Source organism: Dinoponera quadriceps, unplaced genomic scaffold, assembly GCF_001313825.1.
Source record: "Dinoponera quadriceps isolate SergipeBrazil2010 unplaced genomic scaffold, ASM131382v1 scaffold1308, whole genome shotgun sequence".
In the NCBI taxonomy this organism is placed as follows: domain Eukaryota; kingdom Metazoa; phylum Arthropoda; class Insecta; order Hymenoptera; family Formicidae; genus Dinoponera; species Dinoponera quadriceps.
In genome coordinates, this window is record NW_014555613.1 from 3458103 (window position 1) to 3480940 (window position 22838).

The 22838-nt window shown below is 45.8% G+C and overlaps 1 protein-coding gene and 1 long non-coding RNA gene across 2 annotated transcripts in view; one reads left to right on the top strand and one right to left on the bottom strand.

The window, feature by feature from the left end:
- Positions 1-7627, bottom strand: part of LOC106744892 (headcase protein) — a 158123-nt gene extending 150496 nt beyond the window's left edge. The window contains exon 1 of the mRNA XM_014620022.1: positions 5886-7627. Coding sequence (XP_014475508.1) covers positions 5886-6640 — 755 coding nt within the window. The 5' untranslated portion in view covers positions 6641-7627. The remainder of the gene's footprint in view (positions 1-5885) is intronic.
- A 388-nt stretch (positions 7628-8015) lies between these two features.
- LOC106744881 overlaps positions 8016-22838 on the top strand; it is a 51001-nt gene continuing 36178 nt past the window's right edge. The window contains exon 1 of the long non-coding RNA XR_001374493.1: positions 8016-8238. This is a non-coding gene — a long non-coding RNA (uncharacterized LOC106744881). The remainder of the gene's footprint in view (positions 8239-22838) is intronic.

Sequence of the window (22838 nt, forward strand, 5' to 3'; positions counted from 1 at the left end):
CGTATACAAACGATTATCAACGTTCGTAACGTATACACGATGCGCGACGCGAACGGGCAATTCGTTAGTGGAACGCAGTCGGTCGCACGAGTGTTAATCCATACGCGTCCGTTCCAGACTTGCAATTATAGACAGATTAATCACGATCACGCACACGCGATCAACAGCTCTGCAATTTGACTACCTCTTCGTCTGTCACTCACTGCCTCAGTAATACGATATAATCGGGCTGATCGATTGGAAATTTTAAAATACGAATCGCTTAGCATACATTATATATACGCAATATGTAATTCCCTCTCCGAAAAAAAAAAGAAAAAAATGATAAACATAATGCGTCACGCACAAATTAACGTATAATACGTGTCGTTTTGCTGCAAAATGTAGATAAACCTACGTAGGGAAGAAGAATTATCTAAAAATGATCATCTACACAGATATAGATATGTCTTTTTCCGAGAAGCTTAATCCTTTAATTCACTGTCATCCTGACTTAACTACCACGAACGTAATTTAAGATACCTTATCGTTATCTGGTAAACTTAGAGACGTGATGAAGAAAGTTTATACATTTAAAGCCAAGATGAACGCATCGTTTAAATTTACGATGTTATTCACCGTATGATTTTTTATCGGTCGAGTATTTTGCGGGCGCGTATACAACTCGCAAATTCAATGCTCGCTTTATTGGGGAAACTTTGCGATGTATTTGTGCGCGCATATGTGCGTAAAACATGAGCGCTCGAAATAGAAAACGAACAAAATGCACCGAATGCACATAAATTAGATTGAAACAAACTTGGAATATATTTGTAAAAGCTATTGTAAAGTCAGCATATTTGTAACCACATTTGTATTTTTTCAAAGTGCAAGGTTATTAGTCCGTTAATAATATTAATTTTGCACAAATTCATCCAGAATTTTCAAAATATTTTCAAAGCTACTTTCCTGAATTTTTTTCTCACGAATAATTGATCTGTTTCATACATAGAGAACTTCGCTATAATTAAATACAGAAGTCGGACTATTGGATTCGCTAGATGGTCTTCATGATTCTTCGAACAGCCTTGCGAAAGCTCTAACATTTCCATTACGACCCCATTGAATCGTGAATAAATAGGAGTGCAGTGAAATAAAGATGAAATTTATAAGCTCGCAAGAAAACTGTCCGATACGCCCCCAATAAATATTTGGGCATGAAAGATGTCGCAAGAGAGAAACATTTGCGGGAAGCTTTCCGAGGGGAGTAAACGTCTCCGAATAGCTTCGGAACGTTTCGTCCGCGATTTATTCTCAGTTAAAATCCGAGCCCTCTCGTAGCTCGTCGCGCACCAGCAACAGCGAAATTTATAGGTCGCGTGGCGACTCCAAAGATGTCCGTAATAGCCGGTGTAGAGGCATCGATAGGACGAGAGAGGACGAAGGGGGGGGGGNGGGGGGGGGGGAGACAAAAGTCCGAAAAAAGAGGAGCCACAACCGCGCACGCGGTATAAATTGGCGCAACAATTCCGAGAATAGCGCCCTGATATTGCGCAACGGGCGGAGGTCTTTACGCCCTCTCCCGCTCGCGCGTTGTTACGTTATACGCATTATAACGATCCTGAGAATTCGTAATTTACGTGTGTGTTGTCCCTGAATTCGGACAAAGCCATACCGCGGCAACCGCCCGCGAGATTTAGGATTAAAGGTTAATCCATAGTCGCGCGGAGTATCGAGAGGATCCCAAACTTGCGCCTAGCACGCACCGCGCAACTGTGAATTCACCTTTACGCTTCGTTCGTGGCTCCTCCTTTTAATTGGAGGCTATAAAACGCGGCGAATGTGTCAGGAGGACTGGAACAAAGGACAAAGGAAAATCGCCTGGAAAATTTACGGGCTTGCGAAATTTTACTCATTTACACCGGTGACGTTAGCGAGATTACAAATAACACAATAAGTGCATTATGGGATCGCATCGAGAGTGCGCAACATCGCATATTATCTACTTCTACATGTTAAGTCGCGAACGGAGGCCTTAATGAAATCTATATCGTCAAGAACCGTTGCAGCGCCCGCAAAAAAATCTATTATGTGACATCTGAAAAACTGGCTATAATTAATTCTCAGCTTTGCCAGGATCCGTGAAATTCACGATAGCAAACTATCCTCGCAGTAAACGGATACCGTCGAGCGTGGTTTTCGTTAAAATAAGAAGAAACGAGAATTACAATCCTCAAAAAATACCACGTGAACCGCGAAGAACCCCGACCGAGGTAGAAAAAACCACGGAGTATTGGGTCAAGTTCGAGACATTTGCGAGGCACTTATCCAGTTCGGATACAGAAGTTAACGGAGGATTTTTTCGATGAGAACGCGAAGAAAGGAAAACGGGCGACCGAACGCGGATTTTAGCAGCATCCACACGACGCTCTCTACCTCTTTAAATGCATCGCAGTGGCGTGATTCCATGCTGTTGGCCTTGGAAGCTGCTAGAGCGTTCAGGCTCCTCCTCGCTCGGTGGCCCTGAGAAGGTGGCCACGGTCAAGGTTACAAGCATCCTCCTCCTCCCCTCCCCCCCTCTCCCAACCTCTCTCTCCCTTTCGTCTTCTTCTCCTTCTTCTCCTCGTGTGTCGACCAACGCTCACGCTTGCACACAACAAAGTACAACGAGTCCCGGCCGCTACTCGCGCGAACAACCTAAACTCGCCGGCTGTATCTCCCGGTGCACGTGCACCCGGCCCCGAGGTCCCGCCCGGTTACGTTTAGAACGAAAACGAAACTAGGATCCGAAACTCGGGATCTCGCCATCACAGTTACATTCGAACGATCCTACTCGTTTAACTCGAATACGACGTCACGCTTCTAACAATAATGTGATAATATTCAAAGTTCAAAGAGAATGTTTAAACGGTGTGCAATTGAATGGAAAATATCATCAACACCGTCATTATACTACAAAATTCACAAGGAGCTTATAAAAAATAAAGTTTAGGATTTGTAAATAACATTTAAATAACGTTTCATATTTAAGAGAAGACTTTACATATCATACATATCATATTAATCTCCACTTTACCATATAAAGACAAACAGTAAGAGTAGAAATAAATCTGAAATAGCCAATTATAAAGTCACGGATCGTCGAGTCGAAGGACTTTCTAAAGATTTCAAAAATCTTTAGTTGACTGGAGCGGAATATTTTTCCGTTTCATCTCGCGTTTGTCTCGTCTGGACTTATCTGCGAGCTGCGCTTAGTAAGATATTTTGCATTCATCGCGAGACTCTTAATCGCGCAAACAGACGGGAGGTCAGAAGTCTGTAAAAATTGAACGTGTTCGAGCGAAGAGGCATCACGAGGGGTTCCCGACCCGTCGAACTGGAGGAACATAAACAGAAATAGGACAGGTTTCCAAGGCTGCATCTATATATAGGATGCATACACGGAGCGCGCGCGTACTATGGGTGGAGCGCTGTCGTAATCGTCGTGTTCCCTGCCCTTCGTCTTCTCGCTCTCTAACAGAGGTCTAGAGCAACCTATAGCGTACACACAGCCGGCACACAACTTCTAGAGCGACCTACGCGCAGCGAGAGAAAACGGGCCGGCGTTCATTCATGCCCTCTCGAACGCGCGTCTAGAGAGTTGCTTTACGACGGAACAATCGGCTCGCCTCTTTTCGTTTCCTTCGACGAGGCGACTCTGTTATTTCCACCGCGTGGAATATACCGTCGAACGTAAATCGAATCTCACGTCGCGTAAAAAGACAAAGTTACGATGTAACAAGTTGCATTTCACGATGTCGAAAACAGTCGCGATACAACTTCTGTTTAGAACTTCTGTGCGAAACTTAATTCTGTCTTGTAAAGAGAAAGAGGGAGGTAATTTTAAAAATCGCTACAAAATCTGCTTTCAAGTTTATTTTCAGATGATACGACTGAATAAAGTGTAAAAAATATTCATATCATGTAATATTGCGCATGAAGCAATTTTGCGATATGTAAATTCGAAAAATATTAAATATTCATGGCCGTCTTGATAGCGCTTTGCAAAATACATGTTCTTAAAATTATAGGTTTTAGTAGGCATAACGCATTATAATAAGTATATTTCGCGTGAACGAGTAAACTGACTTGGCGTCTCTTTCATCAAAGCAACGAATAAAGATTAGTATTAAAGTCAGGAGCGAATTATTTCCGGCGGTTGGGATCGTCGTCAAACTTGAAAGTGTAGCGCAGAGAGTTCGGCATTTCTGGCCTTTGGAAAAATCCTCGGTGTCGAGTTTCACGGAGCGACGAATCGGGATCGATTCGTCTCTATGAAGTGCCGAATCACATCGTGCTTCGTAGTATCCCGAGATATTTTAACGTACGCTCGCGCGCACACAACGTAACGTAAACGTCAACGTCGGTGGTATACACAGCCTCAGCGGAGGCCTTTCAACTTCCCTTTCTCGTATCTTTAAAGATACCGCCTTGTCCTTGATCTCGACAATCAAGCGCACAGATCACTTCGCTTGGGCACCATCTGCCGCGACAAAAATTGTGTGGCATACTCTTACCTAAATATTTGGAAACCATAAACACGACACGCGAGTGACAAAGTCATAAAAAAGACGACCGATGGGTTAGCTGTAGTTCGGTGGAACGATTGCGTAAGGGGGAACGAGGTAGCAAGTCGAGACCAAATCCAGATTTCTACAAAGCTCAAAACAATCAGTCAGTTACCTCTTCAAACGCCTATATCGTATATAATAGGTGGTCTAAATCATTAGGTACTTCTGTTAGCGTCAAATGTAAGTCTCGCGTGAACATATTTATAGAGATACGATATCTTAGCAATCTACTCTCATATTCCCTTCAAGTAGTAACATTAAACAACAGAATTGCTCAGCGTAATTCTCTAATTATTTCGAGCAGTGAATATATATAGACACACATAGAAATTTATTATTTATAAATAAAAAAATCTTCCGAATTCTCAAATTTTTTTTCGATATTCAGGAGTTTTTGTAATAGCTGTTTCAACATTGCAAAAAGTCTTGATGTTAGCGAGAAAAACATATTCGATACCTTGCCGACCACGCCCAGTTTTTATGTTATGACCCATTGTACAGTAAACGACGTTTTCACGCATTTATCAAGTTCCGCACCACCAGGTTTTGTGTTCTGCGGTTTCACGAATCGTGAATGTCTTAAATGAAAAGCTCTAATAGCGTCTTTACGATTTCTATTCTCACGCGTCTCCTTTAAGGTATCGTCTGTCTCGGAAAATACACCTACACAATGACACGCGACGAAGGTTCCCGACGGGAAAACAACTCACGGCGTGTTCCTTGTCATTTATCATTCTTCCCGAAGTATTTACCTGCTGGTTCTTTTTTGCTACAGTGAGGTTTCTCGCAAACATTTGCGTGAAACAAGCTCGAGTGATCTTTTAACTTCTCACAATGCACAATTTTCAACAGAATATTTAAATGTGTCCTGCATTTAAATATTTATGCATTATGCATTCTGCTCGAAATTCCACCGATAATTTCTCATCAACGATTGTACGTGTGTGCGTCCAAATACGATATACCACCGCGCTAGACTGCCGTTCGCGAAGGCGCAATTATTGAAAAATCTCTGCGTTCCGCGAAATTCGCATTTCAGCAACATCGATCTCACGGCCGACAATAAATTCCGCTTTTATCAACAATGTATCGTGTCGAGCGGAATGATTGAGCAACTACAAGCTGTAATGATACACGCGCTGCAAATAAGATAAAGTAATCTATACCGGCGATACCGCGGCATCGCAAACATATTGCCGAAAAATTGCGCTGTGCCCACTAAAGTATCGTTCAACAATTAACCCTGCGCTCAACCTCCGAACCCGTTATCGGCCAATGAACGATAATGGTACTCACCTCGCGCGATCGCTGAAAAAATCGACCTTGCTCTTCTTCTTGATGATGGCCTGCGGCTGGTGAAGCGGGCTGACGCTGGGTTCGCTGGTGGCAGGCGGTGAACTAGAGCCGGTGCTGGACGAGAGGGATCCTGCTCTACCGCGGCCCGACTCGATCATCTGAGCCTCGGTGGTGCCGCGACCGCTCGTGGAGACGACGTGATTGCCGTGACTCGGCGGCCCGGCGGAGACAGACAGGCTCGGCCGGGTGTTCTGCCGGTTGCGCCGCTTCTTCTTCTTCGCCTCGTTCTCGTCGGCACGGTTGCCGGGTATATTGCCGAGGCCGGGCGGCATCCAGTCGAGATCTTTCTTGAGGTGGCCGCGACCGCAGCGGCAGCCGCAGGCCTTGAACGCGAGATCGTAGCCCTTCTTGGTCCAGAGGTTCTGATGACGCTGACGTTCGGACCAGCTGCGCGCCCGGCCGCAGCTCTTCAGATACGTCAGAACCGTCTGCTCCCAGGCGTCGAAGCACTCGCGATGCATGAATTGCCCGATCGGACAGTTGTCGTTGTTGCAGGTGACCTTGACCGCGTCGTGCAAGGAGTTCAGGCGGATGAGGCTGTCGCCGCGCAAGCACTCGCCGGTCGGCGTGCAGCAACGCGTCGTCTGGCCGGTGCCTAACAAGTTCTCCATCGGGTCGTTGGTACCGCCGCCACCGGCGCCTCCGTTCTCCAGGAGACCACCGCCGTGGCTATTGGCGTGACGGCGCGGTGCCATAGGTTTTCAACGTCTAGGTCGTGTGTGTCTTTCTTCGCTGGTTCTAGGTTTTCCAGATGAACGATCTCACGATGATGGCAGACGCAATGGCGGCAGAGATATCGCAAGGGAACCGGCGGTGCCGGTTGGCGCAGACACGGTTGCGAGAACCAGCTGCTCCCTATCTCTCCATCTTCGGTCGACCCGTCCCACGCGGCGGAGACACGACGAGGAAGAGGTCGAGGCGGGAGAGACCGACCTCGCGTTCCACCCGGTGGGAATCGAGGCGCCGCCGAAACGGCGCGTCTATCCGAGGGGAGTCAAGGTCACTGGTCGTCACGCGTCACAACAAAACCGCGATTGGCGCGCGAGAATACACCGATCCGGCGCGATGTTCTTCCGAGAGGCTCCCTGCCGGGACGCGTTCGCGCATCGGTAACGAGGTCACCTTGCGCTGGACCGCGACACACCGCGGCGCGCGACAAATCAAAGTCCCGCGCGGCGTACGCGTAATGGCCGCGGGTATCGTCACCGGTACGGTACCAGAATGCACTGGGCGCGCGCGCTCTCGCGCGAGCTCCGTGTATACCTCCGCTGCTCGCTTCAGTTCGTTCGCTCGCTCGTCGCTCGCCGTGATTCGTACACACCGTGATGTTGCTCCTGCGCGCGCGAGGCAACGAGTGTGTCTCGCCGGCTTCTCGAATGTCAGGGTCACCGGCGCGGTACGCGCCGCCCGGCGTGCAGCGCAATTTCCGATGGAAGGCGCGCGCGCGCGCGTCGCGATTTCTGACGAGGCTACGCCACGATTTAAATCGGCACTGACGGGCGACGGTGCGTCTATGAGCGAATCAAGCACATACGTTGTATTACACACAACACCGAGGCTCTTCACTCTCTCTCTCCCCCTCCTCCTCCCTCCTACTGCTTCCTCTCTTTCCGTTTTCTTTTTTTCTTTCTACTCTCCCGACGAGACGGACGAGCCCACCACGAAAAACGCTCGCTCGCACGTAGGGTGCACCAGTCACTGAGAGAGCCGGCGACGACAGCGTGCCGGCTGCCGTGGCGCCGAACGCGGGCGAGCGCGAAAGTGAGGCCCCATTGGGTGAAAGCGAAAGCATCATGGTGGGGGTCACGGCTAGCGCGCCAATCGATGCGCGCCGTTCTCGTCCCTCCGTCGGGCGCATGCTGCTGCTCTGCGGCCGGAGTATCACTCTTTCTCCCTCGCACTCGCGCCGCCGCTCCCTGCTACGCCCGCTTGCCTTCTCTTTCTCGCCCGTCGTCTCTTTCTATCCGTCGCGCGACCGACGGTACCGCGTTGTTTCCGTCTCGCTCGTTTCCTCGCCGCGTCTCGCTCCCTCACACGCACGTACCCGCGCTGCACATACGCGACGCGCGTTTTACTTTTCGAACCCGGCCGAGCAGCCCTGCGAATATAATTCGAGGCCGTTTGCGTATATACGCGCGTTCTGCGCGTATGCGCGTACCTGCGTGTGTGTGCGTGTACGTTTTGCGATACGAAGCAGCCCGGACGAATTTAACGTCGCGCGAGGGTAACGCCAAGAGTTGTGCCCCGTGTTTGTTTCGTATCCGGAATCTTACCAGCGGAACTATTGAATCAAGTAAGTATGAGGCAATCGCGGAATTACGTTTCGCTTGCGATGAATGGACTAGCCAAATGTGTTCGATCGATTGAGGCGCGATATTGATCGAGATAATATTAACACGGATATCATTTGTTAGGTTAAGTTGGGTTAGACTGAGCGGTTTGTTGAACGAGGTTAGACGTTTATTACCGCTCGATAACGAACTTTGTTACATAGACTGAAGGAGCAATAGCGAGCTTCAAATTTAAATTCGAACTGAATCTATATTGATTGGAACGGTGACACTGAAGTTGGTCATTGTGTCTGGTATTCGTGCACAGATAGTTACAACCCGATTTCTCATTTATTTTTCTATGCTAGTGTGAAATATAAGATAGTAATGTGTATATTTAACTAATGTTCCAAAATGTACGTTCTATAAACCAAGTGGCAATGTTCATTGATCCGTCTTCGTCTCGTCAAATAAAGCTGGGTTATTGTATTTCGCCAATTTCTGTTACACTCATCTCGTTCACCTCTGACGTGAGCTCACCTTTCTATTTTGTTGTATATATCGTACAACACAATATATTACCCGCGTAAGATCGCTAAACCCGAATAAAGTGAAAACAGAGCCGTGACGCGAAAGCTCTAAAGGTGACACGACACTTTATCCGTACGCAAACATACACAGTTAAAATAAGAAATTTCGTGTTTCGGTGAGATTGCTTTACTCTCGTGACAGAATCTTATTCGATTTTCTCCTTTCAAATGAAATGTTTTCGCGACGGAACCAGACTGAGACGCGCAAAAGAATGTCGCGTTTTTTTTTTTTTTAAATAATACTGCGCGCATTACTTTTAAGAATAATCTATGTTACGTACAGTCTCCATTAGAAATGGAGAGTGGTCGATTCCGTGCTCCAAATCTTTCTCGACGTGTTTGTTCATCATCGTGACGACGATAAAGTAACTAGGCTCATATCGCGTCGCGTTTATGTGCGCGCAGCTTGACGGCGCTGGTGTACGTGAACAACTTCACGTCCTCCGCACTGGCAATGAATCAGTACGGACGCGCGTTAACAGATATTACAATACCTTCCACTTAAGCGTCTACGCACTGTTTTTTTCCGTTACGTGTCTATGCGTCTACGTATCTATGCGTCGTTAAACCCCGCGAAAAGTACGTCGTAAATGCTACAAGTGTGCTGCGAGATAAATGTCCACCATGAAGTATCTATGCAACTACAATGCAAGATACGAAGCACAACAGCCATCTTATAATCATATCGATAAGCCGGTATGTTTTGTCGCAAAGTCATGAAAGCATCTTGTAATATATTTGTCTTTGACATTAAAAATATTATTCTTCAGTAACAAGCTTGTTGGAAATCTTACTGCAAGGTTATAAAAGAAAGGCACTGGGTAACATTACCATTAGTTTTAGTTCTTCGGTTAATCTAGGCTACCTTGAGATAGGCGGCCTTGTTATGAAACAATAAATATTTCTTTACAGATCCTTTTTATCCGCTGTATAGTATTCGCTATGCTTAGACGAGATCCAACGACCTGGGTAAACGCAAATTCGACAGTCATGAGTACATCCACGGTCATGACCGAAATATTTACGGACCGCAGAAAACACATCTCATATCTCCAGATAAGTCTCGACGAAACCATTCCGCCCATTTATCCGCACGAAATCGCTTTCGTGGAATCTCGATTTATGCTAATTGCACATTGTAGAAACTCGTATAAGACGACCCACGCGACTATAAGCCAGGTATAACTTCTCTAGATGTAAATTCTAGCTCAAGTTGCGATCGCTCCACCAAAACTCGTCTCATAGGCACTGCTTTTAATGTTGCCGGCCACAAATTTCAAGAAGAGACCGACGAAAGTCACTCCTTGACACTTTTGTTCGATAGAGATAGCTTCTAGACGACGACAACAAAATACGGAGATAGAACTAAATAAATGTGTATCGAGCACCGATAAAGTACAGCTGTATTAGTGCGAGATAACCAGAGGTTATATCTAGTATTTGTCGAGAAATTTATATCTGCAAATACGTTAATGCATTTATCGATAATAAATCGGAGGAGCGTCGGTCGTCTGTCATTGCTTGATTCACTCTCTCGCGAACTCGTGTTATCGCAAGTGTCAGCGAGAGAGTTGCACAAACAACGTTCTGATTTAACATGCAAATGTTACGCTTATCGAGCGTTTGGCTTATCTGCGAAAGAAGCGTCATTAACGACGGAGATTTCTTTCGACGTTTATTGTGCTATATAAAGTATTTTTAATTATACACTAAACGGGTGCATTAGTGATCTTTCTCCCCGGTAGCAGTCTTGTCGAGCCTCTCAGTATTGCTATTAACACCAGAGTGATTACGTGTCAGATAACATTTCTTGAGTGAAATGCACGCCGCAGGATAATGTGCTTTCTCCAACTATTTGAGTTATATCTTATATGTTATATAAATATATATTATATGATATACTTGTTTATATAAATATGTGTGTCATATAATCTTTATATAATATATAAAACGAATCTATAACGTAATTGAAGTTAATGTAAGAGATACATCAAGTTTTGATAGAAATCGCTTCTATATGTGAGCCAATATCTTTCGTTCTGTCATATATCTATCATATGTCTATTATATATGATGATACAATCATATATGACAAATCCACTTGATGATGAAGTGTTCGGTAAAGTAGGCTACCAAATGAATGATTCATAAGCTAACAACTATTTCATCGTTACTTCACAGAAAAAAAAGTAGATTGGTTGAATTAATGTGACAATGAACAAACTGAACATGTCTTGGTTGAACAAAATTCCGGTTCTGAGAAGCAATTTTAGTCCGTAAGAACAAGAAATTATGTTTCCTTCAAACGAGAACACGTTCGGTTCGTTCATTGTCACATTAACTCAACCAATCTTCTTTCTCCGTGTACATTACTACTTTTAATAATCAAATTTTATAAAGGCTATATAAACTTTTTTATGATACATTTTTTTATTCGCTCAAAACGTTTGTCATACAATTCTTTTCTACCTCTATATTTTTTTTCCTCTTAGAACTACGATAAGACAAACACATAAAATTTGTTGAAACGCGACGTAAAATATCTTTTTTGTTTCTGCATTCTGAATAGTTATAGCGGTCATACGCAATAAATCGCAAAGAGTCGATTCTGTTTACTCGCCGTAGCCTGGTGTGTTTTCAACCGAAACTACGCATTGGGCCGGCGTCAGCGACAAAGCGAAACGAGATACGTATTAGATTACGTTGCATAATTTTATCGACGATCGTAAAGCTGTTACGAAACTCGAGACCGCCCAATTCACATGCGACGTGGGGCTGTACATTGCCGATGATGATAAAAATAACATGGAATAATACTCGATGTTAACCATGCACGCACGTAGCGCTGAAGTTTATGCTATCCTGATACACGCCTTATAAGCATATATTCCTCGTTTTGACGTCCGTGCGATTATAAATTAAATTAACATATCGGTATATCTATCAAGTTACGCGATGGGTTAAATCTCGCGATCGCTTTTTAGGCTGTTAATAATATTTTCTGGAAATTTTTCTAATGCGAGCGCGGACCCGTTAGCGACTTCGATTGGAAAGCGTTAGCCGAGTGTGTTAAATTTTACCACTACCGGTTTAAACGTAACTCCCTATTGGAACTCGCATTTGACGAATCTATCTGGCACATCGCGTCGATTTGTCAAGCGTGCCCGGGCGGACAAACAATCGGGATCGTGACGGCAATCGCGAACGGCGAATGAATACGTCGAATCTCGACGACGCGTTCCGAGAACATTCCGTTCACATATCGAGACCTCCTGTAATAAATACCCAGGTGTGGCGATAAATAACAAAGCTCGGAGTGTATGCTTATACATCATATTCGAACACATTGTACATAACGTCAGAGACGAATCTGATTCGCTAGTTTGCCTGGAGACTCGTCATTTCTATCGGCTCGTGTAAATATTATACAAGAACCGAGTGCCGCGGCGTTCAAGCGAGAATTCAGGTCAGTCGGTTCCCGAATTTCGCCGATGGTTAGGCGCGAGAGAACTACCGCTGCTGTGTCGCAGGGGGGGGGGNGGGGGGGGGGGGAAGAGAGAGAGGGGAAGAGTAGAGAAAGGATAATCCAGCGTTCTCGAGAGGGCTACCCCGTGAAAAAGCTGTTTTGATCGGTTCGGGTTTCTAGGACGGTGACCGTGAATGAGGCTTTAGTCGGTACATGACGCTATATACGCCGAGGGGAACGGAACTGACGAAGGAAAGGAAGAAGGGAGGAAGAGAGGTGCAGGTAGACAAGTTCGGATGTATAAAGAACCAGATGTCACTGAAAAGAACACGGACCCATCCCCATTCGCGCATTAAGAAGTACCGGAGCGCGCTATTAAAAATCCGCCCCTTCGAGGGTGAATCGGAAGTAGTGGGGCGGCCGAAAAGTCGAGACAACGGCGTGAAAGAAAATTTCTACGTTCTTTCTTGACGGTTTTTTTTTTGCGTCGCCAAGAACGCATACGTGGTATTTGTTCGGCAAGAGAGGCGTGAGTTATCAGCGAGTGTTGTCGCAATGAGTACGAGTGACGATGTGTATTTAAATTTTACATTGTGTCGCGACGATGTTGCAGCGTCTCGGTCGCAAACTCGCGAGCGATAAAACTATAATGTTTAAAATTCGTTCATCACCGACGATGAGAAACGTTAGTCGACTGTAGATTTCGTTATAGACATACAATAACAATATCTCACCGATTGTAAATACGAATTAGATAAACGTGAAGGGTCCATCACTCGTAGTTTACAATGGCAGCGAAAGTTGCAAAAATCGTGCGTGTTGTCTCCCGATCTCATCTTTTACGAATTCTCACGGGACGACATAATTGGACGCGTACCGTGAGACACGAAACACGAGGAGAGGAGAGAGTAAAAGAGAGAGAGAGAGAGAGAGAGAGAGAGGAGCACTACTCTCCTATTATCGAATCCACGGTGTTGCATTAACATCCATTCTCATCAGAAACGCAATAAAGCGCGTAATCCAAGTCGTCATTGTTACGCTGCCGGCGCGCATTCATTTTTCACCCCCGGGCACACGAGAGAGTCCTGAGGGCGCGGAGGGTTTCCCTGGGAGTCTCGGTTGCAGCTACACGGATGGAACGTTGGTCGGGGTAGCCGGCTCTCGTTGGAGGGGTTGAGGAGGGAGAGTGGCGCCTGGTTAGAGGTTGGAGTTTGAAGGTTAGGGGCACCGGGTTGATCGCGGGGTGCTGGAGAGCGGGGGTGTAGGTCTAGGTTCAGGGGCGGCATTGCTCCGGGTGGGCGTGCACTTTCGGTTTCAGGCTGCGCATGCTCGCTGCACTCGCAGGCTACATTCACCCCCTCCGTGTCAGCTACGGAGGGGTCGAATGCGCCCGTGAAGCTTCTACCCCGTAAAATCCGACCACTACCACTACCCCCGTTTCCACCGCCGGCGGCAACGGGCACCACCACCATCACCGTCGCCACCACCACCGTCACGGCCACCATCGTTCTACTCGGGGTGTCCCGGCCACGCTTGCACTCGTCGGGGTTGGAAATTACAGGGCGTCACTCGCGAGCGAACGCGAAGGACGCGAAGGCGCGCCCGCCGCTTTAACCCTGAAACTTCCTGCGTTTTTCGCGAACGTTCTACTTTCTGCCGCCGACGTGCACGAGTACCTTGAAAGCCTCCCGTCAAGCTGTCTACCCTTCGCGGTCGGATTCGTTCTACGATCGATACCGCTATCTACTTCGTTCTTGAATAAGGCATTATAATCTCTCGCGATGTAGCCATGATGCGTCATGAACCATCTACATTGAACGGTCCACTAAGTGGTCTTTAAACATGCCGGTCGATAGCCACGCCCTCGGAAAGCAAGGCCGAGCTGAACTCGCTTACTTTGCTCGTCCATTTTTAAAATACGCGACTCGCGCAGTAGCCGGTATTTTGATAATGGACAACAACGTGAGATAGAACGCGTGAGTTGGTGCGATTTTGTTATTGAATAAAGTGCGGCGCCACGTTCCACTAGTTGACTTTAGACTCGTATATCCGCGATGATTGCGACACGAAACTAGCAAATGACGATAATGGACGTACATGAAGAGGTACAATGTCGCTATTTCCTGTGAACAAGGGAAGTGGCTTAGCCGAAGTGTTTCTATACCCCGACAATTCCTCGAGAAGCGCGCCGGAGGTTGCACTCCGATGTGTGTCACACGAACGAAAATCGTCGGGCGAACCGCAAGAAGGTCTGTTTCCACGAAGTATCACCGGCTTTTAATGCGTAGTTAAACGACTTTGTAGAATTGGACTCGTGTAGCACGAGCGGAAGCTCACGTACGCCTCATTGCAAAAAAGTTTAATTACCGTCCTTGGGTGAACGAGCACCCGAGTCGCGTCGCGGCAGGCGTCGTGATTCCGCGAAAAAAACTCCATGCCGATAATTGCAGCGTGATTTGCATCAATAATGTAATCGTGTATCTATCGCCGGAATTATCTCTCTTAACTATTTTATTCCTGAGCAAAAAGTGCTCTTATAAATCTTCGAGAGAGGTTGTCTTTTCTTCGGTGTAATCGCGCGATATCTGTCAGTCTCGAAATTTAACATCTCGAAACGAGCAGAGATAATAATAGTGTTATTTCCATCTAAATTGATATTATTTCAGATATATCCAACATAGCACACATAGCATATAGAGATAAAAATCACAACTTATCTCGCATCGTAGATATCATCACGCTTCGCACAATTAAATATCTATTCGATTAACTGACTTATACAAGGAAACACACTGAGAAAGAGAGATGTATACGTGTGTGTGTGTGCGCGCGCGCGCGTGTGTGTGTGTGTGTGTGTATCTATATATATATATATATATATATATATATATATAAAGAATTTTCTCGAGCGTCTGTCTATACGTACGCAAGGCGAGTGCGTCGACTTGTTCGCGGTAAAGTTGGTTTACGGCCGTCGCTGGCGGGAGTGCTATTCATAGCATACCGACATGCAATTGCATAAAGCCGGTGGATACGTTGACCCTAAGTGTTACGTAACTCGCGTCTAGTGCCAGCTATCAGCGAAACGATAACGCCGTGGCTCGATAGTCGGTCTACCGCTCTGTATATCTATGAGAACGTTTGCGCACAGATCGTGGTATTATTCGCAATCATCCCCCTGTGTCTTATCTTCCAACAACGTCCACCGACTTTCGAAACAGACGTTTGGCTTATGTGGAGTTACCACGAATAGACCTCGTCTACGAGGTATGTTCACCAGTTACCGGTATATCTCGCAGCGCACGTGGGGAAATAATAATTCGCGGAGAAGTTCTGGCGACAAAACGACTATACTTGTTACTCTTGCAATAATAAAGATTGGCTCTCTTGGTTGGTCTGATGTCATACGAATTAAAGATAAAACATTGCGAACCAGTCATACTTATATCAATAAATGATATCCGATAACTGGATCATGCGATGCCAGAACATTGGGATTTCGAAGATACGTTTATCATCTTCGACGTTTTTATTGCCAATTTACTTAATCTGATATAATATTTGCGGCTAATCTTTTCAAAACAATGAGTACGCCGTCTTTCGAGGTAGACATACTTGAAATTAGCTGATTTATTTATAAAAAAGACAATTCTTTTTTAACTATGTAGCATATTTTATTAACTTTCGAAACAAAAGAAACAAAAAAATGAGACAATTTGGATTTTACATTAATCCTACAAATCGGTAATTATGCTTTCACAAAGATTGTAAATAATTTATAACTATAAACACCTTAGAATCTAATGTCAGCCTTGCAAATATTGATTTATGCGTTCAATAATGCTCTTTAGGACGCAAGTTCCATTTTGAATCTATTAACATTTTTTTACAGTTCTGTTTAGCCTTGTTAACGTATCAAATTCAAATTTAAATTTCTGTTGGTTTTGCACAGCATCATCCTATGTTAGCTTCCTATTATTAATCCCATTATTTACCGATTTCAAGTATTTCATATTTGATTATCGCGTATATTCTTACGTTTATAATACGGGATCTGAAATCACTCTAGAGGCTCTTAGAAGGTCCTTCTTTAAGCCTCAACATGGAGAAAATAGTAGTAAGTAAACATTGGTAGCATTAAGATAGGATAATAACCCGTACAGTGTTGTATCCCGAGATTCTCCATTGAAACTTTAAGTTTGACGGAATTCGCAGGTTTAAGGCAAAATTTCGATTCGGGTAAAATTGTGGCCGCAATTAATCGCACATAATATTCTACTCGTTCCTACAATAACGGCGATGATGAGTAATACAGTGTACTAAACGTTTCCGTTTACTTTAAACTGTCTACAGAGGACCGATTTTTCAGGGAAATTGTTTTACGAAATCGCTTCATTGAAAATAGTCGAACAACTACACCCATTACTCTCATTATCACGCAAAAATATTCTCTCTGAGCTTTACCTTGAGCGCAAACAAAGGAAGATAAGTCGCATTCTACGCGTTCTACTGTTATCGGACATATGGGCTTATATCGCTCAGATTACTTTAACTCACGCTTGAAGAGCTAATACTGACCTAGAAGAAGTTACTAATTGCACGATAGTTCCGAAGTTCGCATCTGACACAAATGAATCGCGATAATGTCTGGTTCGCGCCGGCACTTCGAAGACGCTCGATCTCGCTGGGCTCGCTAACGAGCGAAGCTCGCTCTCGCGGCTTTGTCGAGTTACGGGATAATCTAGTTTGCGCTCGATAGCGCGTCCCGTGAAGTTAGACAGATGATCCTTGGTGCGCGCGAACACGCGTCAACGGGCGAGTTCGCCACGAGTCGAGTTGCCAACAAAGCTTTCGCCGGTTCGTCGCCTCCGGCACGCTCGGCGATAGACGAAACTGGGTTACCACGGCGACAGGCTCTTCGTTACGGAATAAGCCGAAATCCGCGCGACCAGTCGCAGCAAGATCTCAGCACGACAAAAAAGTCCACGTCGGATTTTCATTGTGACCGGCGTCATCTTCCTTGTCGTTGTCGTGTGCGCGCTACTCGTAAGCTGCTCCAATAAAAGATACGTGTCCAATCTAGGTCCCTTTGTGCGGCGCATCTGCGAGATCGCGCGTTTCTCCCGCCAGTGTCAACTCCTCTGCTATTCACGCGCCGAAAAACTGTGCGGAGGGTAGCGAAGCGAGACGCGCGCCTTTCAATAGGCTAAATCTTTAAACGGATCCGACGTAAGGATTATCGGATGCGACGATTTCGCCGGACACAATGCCTTCCGCTTCGCCGGAATCGTACCGTACGTCTCGCGAAATCGCAGCACGTGCGAAAATATTTACTACGCTGCGCCATTCTTACAGGGAATGCGCCGTCCCAGGAGTACAATGCAATACGGACAACCGAGTTTTATCGAGATGAAACTTGCGATGCGGCATTGCGAACGTGCTTTGGGGACCGAACTAAAAGTCGCTCGATTAACGATCACGTTTCGATAACGGTACGCTGAAGTATTTTCCACTCCGTAGACGAGATTACAGATTTCCTTTCGGTCTAGATTCCCCGAATGACTGTAGGTTATCTTTACTATCTATCGATGTACTCTCGACTATATACTATACGTTTGTAAAAAAAACTGTCTCTGTCTTACACACGTGTTCTTAAAATAATTAATTTAAAATGACACTGTAAATGGAAGCAGAATTTTTGCGCTTCTCATCCGACCGTTGCAATGGCACAGCCTTTAGTCACTCGACAGACATCGACAGATCTGTAGAGAGCCGGCTAGCAGATTTGATTCTGGCTTTTACTCTATTCCAAGTTTCATCTGTATTTATCGAATCCGTTCATCCATGCGGCGCACAACGCTCTGCGACCGCGTTCTGCGCGCGTTAAAATGCGCAACGGTGATTCACGGCTTGCGTACGCACGCACGCACGCACGCTCGTTCGCTCCGTCGCGCTGAACACGAAGAAAACGGTCGCTTTAATTACAAAGCGAACGGATTTATGTACGCTAACGTCCGTGCATCCTGCCGTGACGCGGATTTAATTACAGCCGCGGCTCCCGCGGCGCGCGCACCATTAATTAAGAAATTCGGTTACCACCCGATTTAATCGCACCGAGCTCATTTCGACGTTGTTCTAGAATTCTGACTCGTTACGTCGTCGCCGTGGATGCGAAACTGTATACCTCGCGTAATCACGCGCCACACTCAACTGTTACGTTATCGTTACATTGAGAGCGTTAGAACCGTCGTGTTCGTTACAGTGTTTATTCATAGCGCAAAGTGCGGTAATTAATTCACGCCGCGCGCGATAGAACCTACTTTAAATTAATATTGTCGTAAGCTCCGTTGCTGTTCTGCTTATGAATTGCGATAATAGGATCGTAAAGAGACGAGCGTGACGGGATGATCGTAAAAAATAAAACGTAAAACCTGATTTAAGAGAAACGCGATTTAAGGAAATCGCGGCGCCGCCTCTCCGGCCCAGAGTTATAAAGAATCCTTGCTTCGATCGGCTATCGGGATTTATTTGGCGATATATCGCTCGCATCTGCCGTCGCTCTCTTTCGGATATATCAGCGCGGCGGGCAAGACCCGACCCGATGGCTTCCATCATGTATCCGTATCGCGTTCTCCTTCTGATTCTCCGTCTGTATCCGTATTTCATTGCCCGCATTTATCTCGGACGCGGTGTAAGTCGCTCGCGTATCCAAGATTTTTCCAGGGGAATGCTGGGACGCAACGCAAAAAAAAAAGAGATCTATTAGCCCTTTTCTTGCTTGCAGCCGGATGCATAAAGAAGTGACCTGACGTGATCCAAACGAAAATCAAAACCTCGCGCTTCTTACTCGAATCCATCCTCCCGGACTTCGGCGTGTCCCGTAACTCGACAGCTTCCGCGTGACTTTCCGTGTACCAAATATTCGATCTGACATATTATCTTCGCGTATATATACAGCTACTTGATTATATTTATTTCATTTCTTACAGAATTGCGAGTTACCACATAATTGTTTTGCACATTTTGTATCAGCCGCTACAAGACGCTACCGCGTTCCCTGGCCTGCCATAACATGCATCGTCCCGATAAAGACCTCTCGCGCAAGGGTTATAATTATTGTCGGCGTGGCTCTATCGATCCGTGCGAAATCCGCAAAAACGTGATCTGGGATCTTATCGGCGGGCAGCAAATGATTTACGATACGTCCGGATATATCTTCGGCGATAACCAGCTACGAGCAAGAACGGCTGCGCGAAAGAGCGAGGTGTCGGTCGATCGCCGATAACGGCGGTCATCAAAGAGCTTTCTAAGATCTATCGGAGGGGTCGGAGGTCGTGGAGGGAGAAAATGACGTTTTACAGCATATTATTGATAGAACGACTCGGCGTGGCACGGCAAGGCAGAGGTAAGGATTAAATTGTCGCTCGATTATGCCGTCAAGCACGGCGACGGAAACGAAAGGGAAGACATCGGTCTCTTATTGCGCGATATTGGATTTGCCGGGGGATCTCATTTATCCGACTCTAAGGAATTCCTCCGAGCGGGCGGCTCCAACACGTAGTAAGCGCCGAAGAAAATCGTCTCAGTGACGCGTAATTAGGGAATTCAATTCCTCGCAACGGCTCACCGACTGGACGAAGTTAGATCATTCTCCGTCGCGTCGTTGCGTCCTTCGGCCACTGTGTACTTGTTTTTCTCGTTCGCCAATCGATGTGTGTCGTAATCGCTGAAAAATATTTGTCCGTCACGCACGCGTGGCTTACTCGCGTCCGCGGATTTAGGCACGTTCGCACGCGTAGCGTGCGCAAATATCAGCTAGCGTGCGTGAGTCATGAATAGTACCGCGCGAGACACGGCATTAACGAACTAAACACAACCATGGCAGCCTGATACCAGTCACGGTACAATTGTGCGTTCCCTGCACTCTACTGTAGAGATTAAAGTCACATTCGTCTGTTTAATTTTTCGGATCACACTTGGATCGCGATCCGTTCCGAGATCGATTGCTTTGTGTATCTGGCGCGCTACTCGTAGCTCTTCTCCTTATTCCATGTTACATCTTCGTCGTATCTGCCATAATTTCTCGTGTGTAAAATAGACGTGAATTATTTTTTGCCCCGTAACTATATTACATTAGCAAAAAAGAAGACAAGTAGCGGCCACGATAAACTGTGGACCGTGTCGAATGGGAATCGCTGCAATCGCTTCTCCCACGTATCGCTAACTTTTATGATTAGATATCGAGAAGCGCTCAACGACTTGCTCCTAGCCACCAGTAGCGATTAGATAGGACAGTAATTGCGGAACAATGACCGGCTGCCGGCCGTTAGCACCGTCGCGTTGCATCGCTATGAAGAGGCCATTGCAAATCACCGCGACGAATCGATATGCGGATACGTTGCTGCTCACGCGCGCGCGTGCGTCGATAATTTTCAATACCGAACTGACACCTCGCGTATCCCATTGGATGCAGTTGCTTGTGCCCATCTTGCTCGACTCGGAGCTCCTCAAGAGTATTATCATTTCAAATTGCAATTTATATGACGAAGAAATTGATCAATTTATCGTGTCAACATTTCTTTATTTTTTTGGGGACGTCTCATTCCCCGGTTTTCTCGAGAGGCACAAATGCAGTTTTGAGTATTACAAGGATATAAATCTTTGGCGATGGAGACATTAGTTTAACGAAAAACCAGTTGGTTTCTCTGCAAATCGTCTTTTTGTTTTTGTTCTTATTCCTTTGGGACTGACATTTTCGCGATAAGTCCGCGTTCCTCGGTTGAACCACTTATTTTGCATATTGCGGCGTTGCGTTGCGTGAAGAAATTTAAAAGCCGCCACGCTGCAACGAAGAACGATGAAGTATGATGCGTAAAATGACTTCGATCGCACGAAGGTACACAAGCGTGTCCCTCGTGGTGTTAGCATTTTATAAGAGAACGAGTTTTGCTCGTAAACGGGCGTGTACCCGCTTCCAGCGCACGTGTACCGGCGTACAGCCAGACATAATATCCAATATCGACCAGTGACGATGTAGTGGCTGGTAATAGATTGAAAAGTGAAACAGACAGTTATGTTCGGATGGTGCGTAACAGTCGTTGCATTAATGACCGATTAGAGAGAGAGAAAGAGAGAGAGAGAGAGGGAAAGAGAGCAAATAATCGAGCTTGTGAGCAATAACGAGTATTACATGATTACGTACAATCGAGTAAATTCTGCCACATGGGAGAATCTATTTTTCGCATTGCCGGTTTTCAAGAGAACTTTTACGTTTCGTTTTATACCGCACAAACGTTAAATAGGAGTTCTTTGTATATTTAATTTATATATTAAATTACACACACGAGCTTGATGGAAGTAAGAATTAAATCGAAGTTATACGTTTTATAATTATTAATCTGATATATACACATATCTATATTCTCTTTAGCGTTTTTATATCTAAATACAGCAAATGACGTTATAACATATAGAGTTGCCGCCATCGATATGCAAAGAAGCAAGTTGGAGATACATTCATATTATTATGTACGTCGGTACGTACGTTCATCATATAAAATTAAATTAATACGTTATGGAAGGCTACAATTCGATAGAGTAATCCAAGATAATCCGAATAAAGGTTATCGGGAGAGCCGACGATATGATCGTCGGGAATACATGTCGAGACGTCAGCCGCGACGTTGTTCGTGTTTCTCGCAATGGGACATAATTCCACGTCACGGATACGTACCTACATATAATCGATCGCAGGAAACCCTATATCTAGTCCCGGCGGAAATCCGAGTTGCCGGAGTGCCTCGGAAACGTCCCGCGCGCCGGCATGAAATCATAAGTGGACGTCACGCCACCGACGTTCTTCGAATATTGAATTAGTGAAAAGGAGATTCCTGGGAGTGACGATACACACATGACAATTCCACGCCGCGATTCGCGAACGCCGGCCATGTTCCCGGGAACCCGGGGGAAAGTTTATCGACGAGACCGACAATTTCGGGGGATCGGCCCGGGATCATCGATCGTTTCCGAAGGTGTTCCCTTTTTCGCGTCGAAACGGTGATTTTATTGCGACTCCCGGTGCCGCGTCGCCTGGAGCGGGTAGATCGATCGATAAAAAAAAATGCTCGATACGACGGATCGATTTACTTGTGTTAGAGGAACGTATGCACGGAGTACGATAATACGCGTGTTCCACGGTTCGCATTTTTTTTTGCCCGTGGAGACGCGACGACGCTATAAATTACAGCGTTATAGCGTTATTCTCGCTTTATGGCGAACGGCTGGTGGAAGAATAAGCCAGTTTTACCGCGCCGACTGCAAAATGGTACACTCGGTCGACGTGTAACGCGAAATTTGCACAGCTGGTCGAATGAAGTTTCACATCGACGTTACCGCCGAGACGATCTGAAGCGATCCCGCTCTGACCGCCGACTTTTCACGCAATTCCGAACTCGATATTTTTCATGAATTATTAATCGACACCACAATCGCCACACTTCTCTCCCCGCGATCATTTTTCTCGTTATGAAGCGTACTCGTGGATTCTACCTTGGCGAAATATAACCCG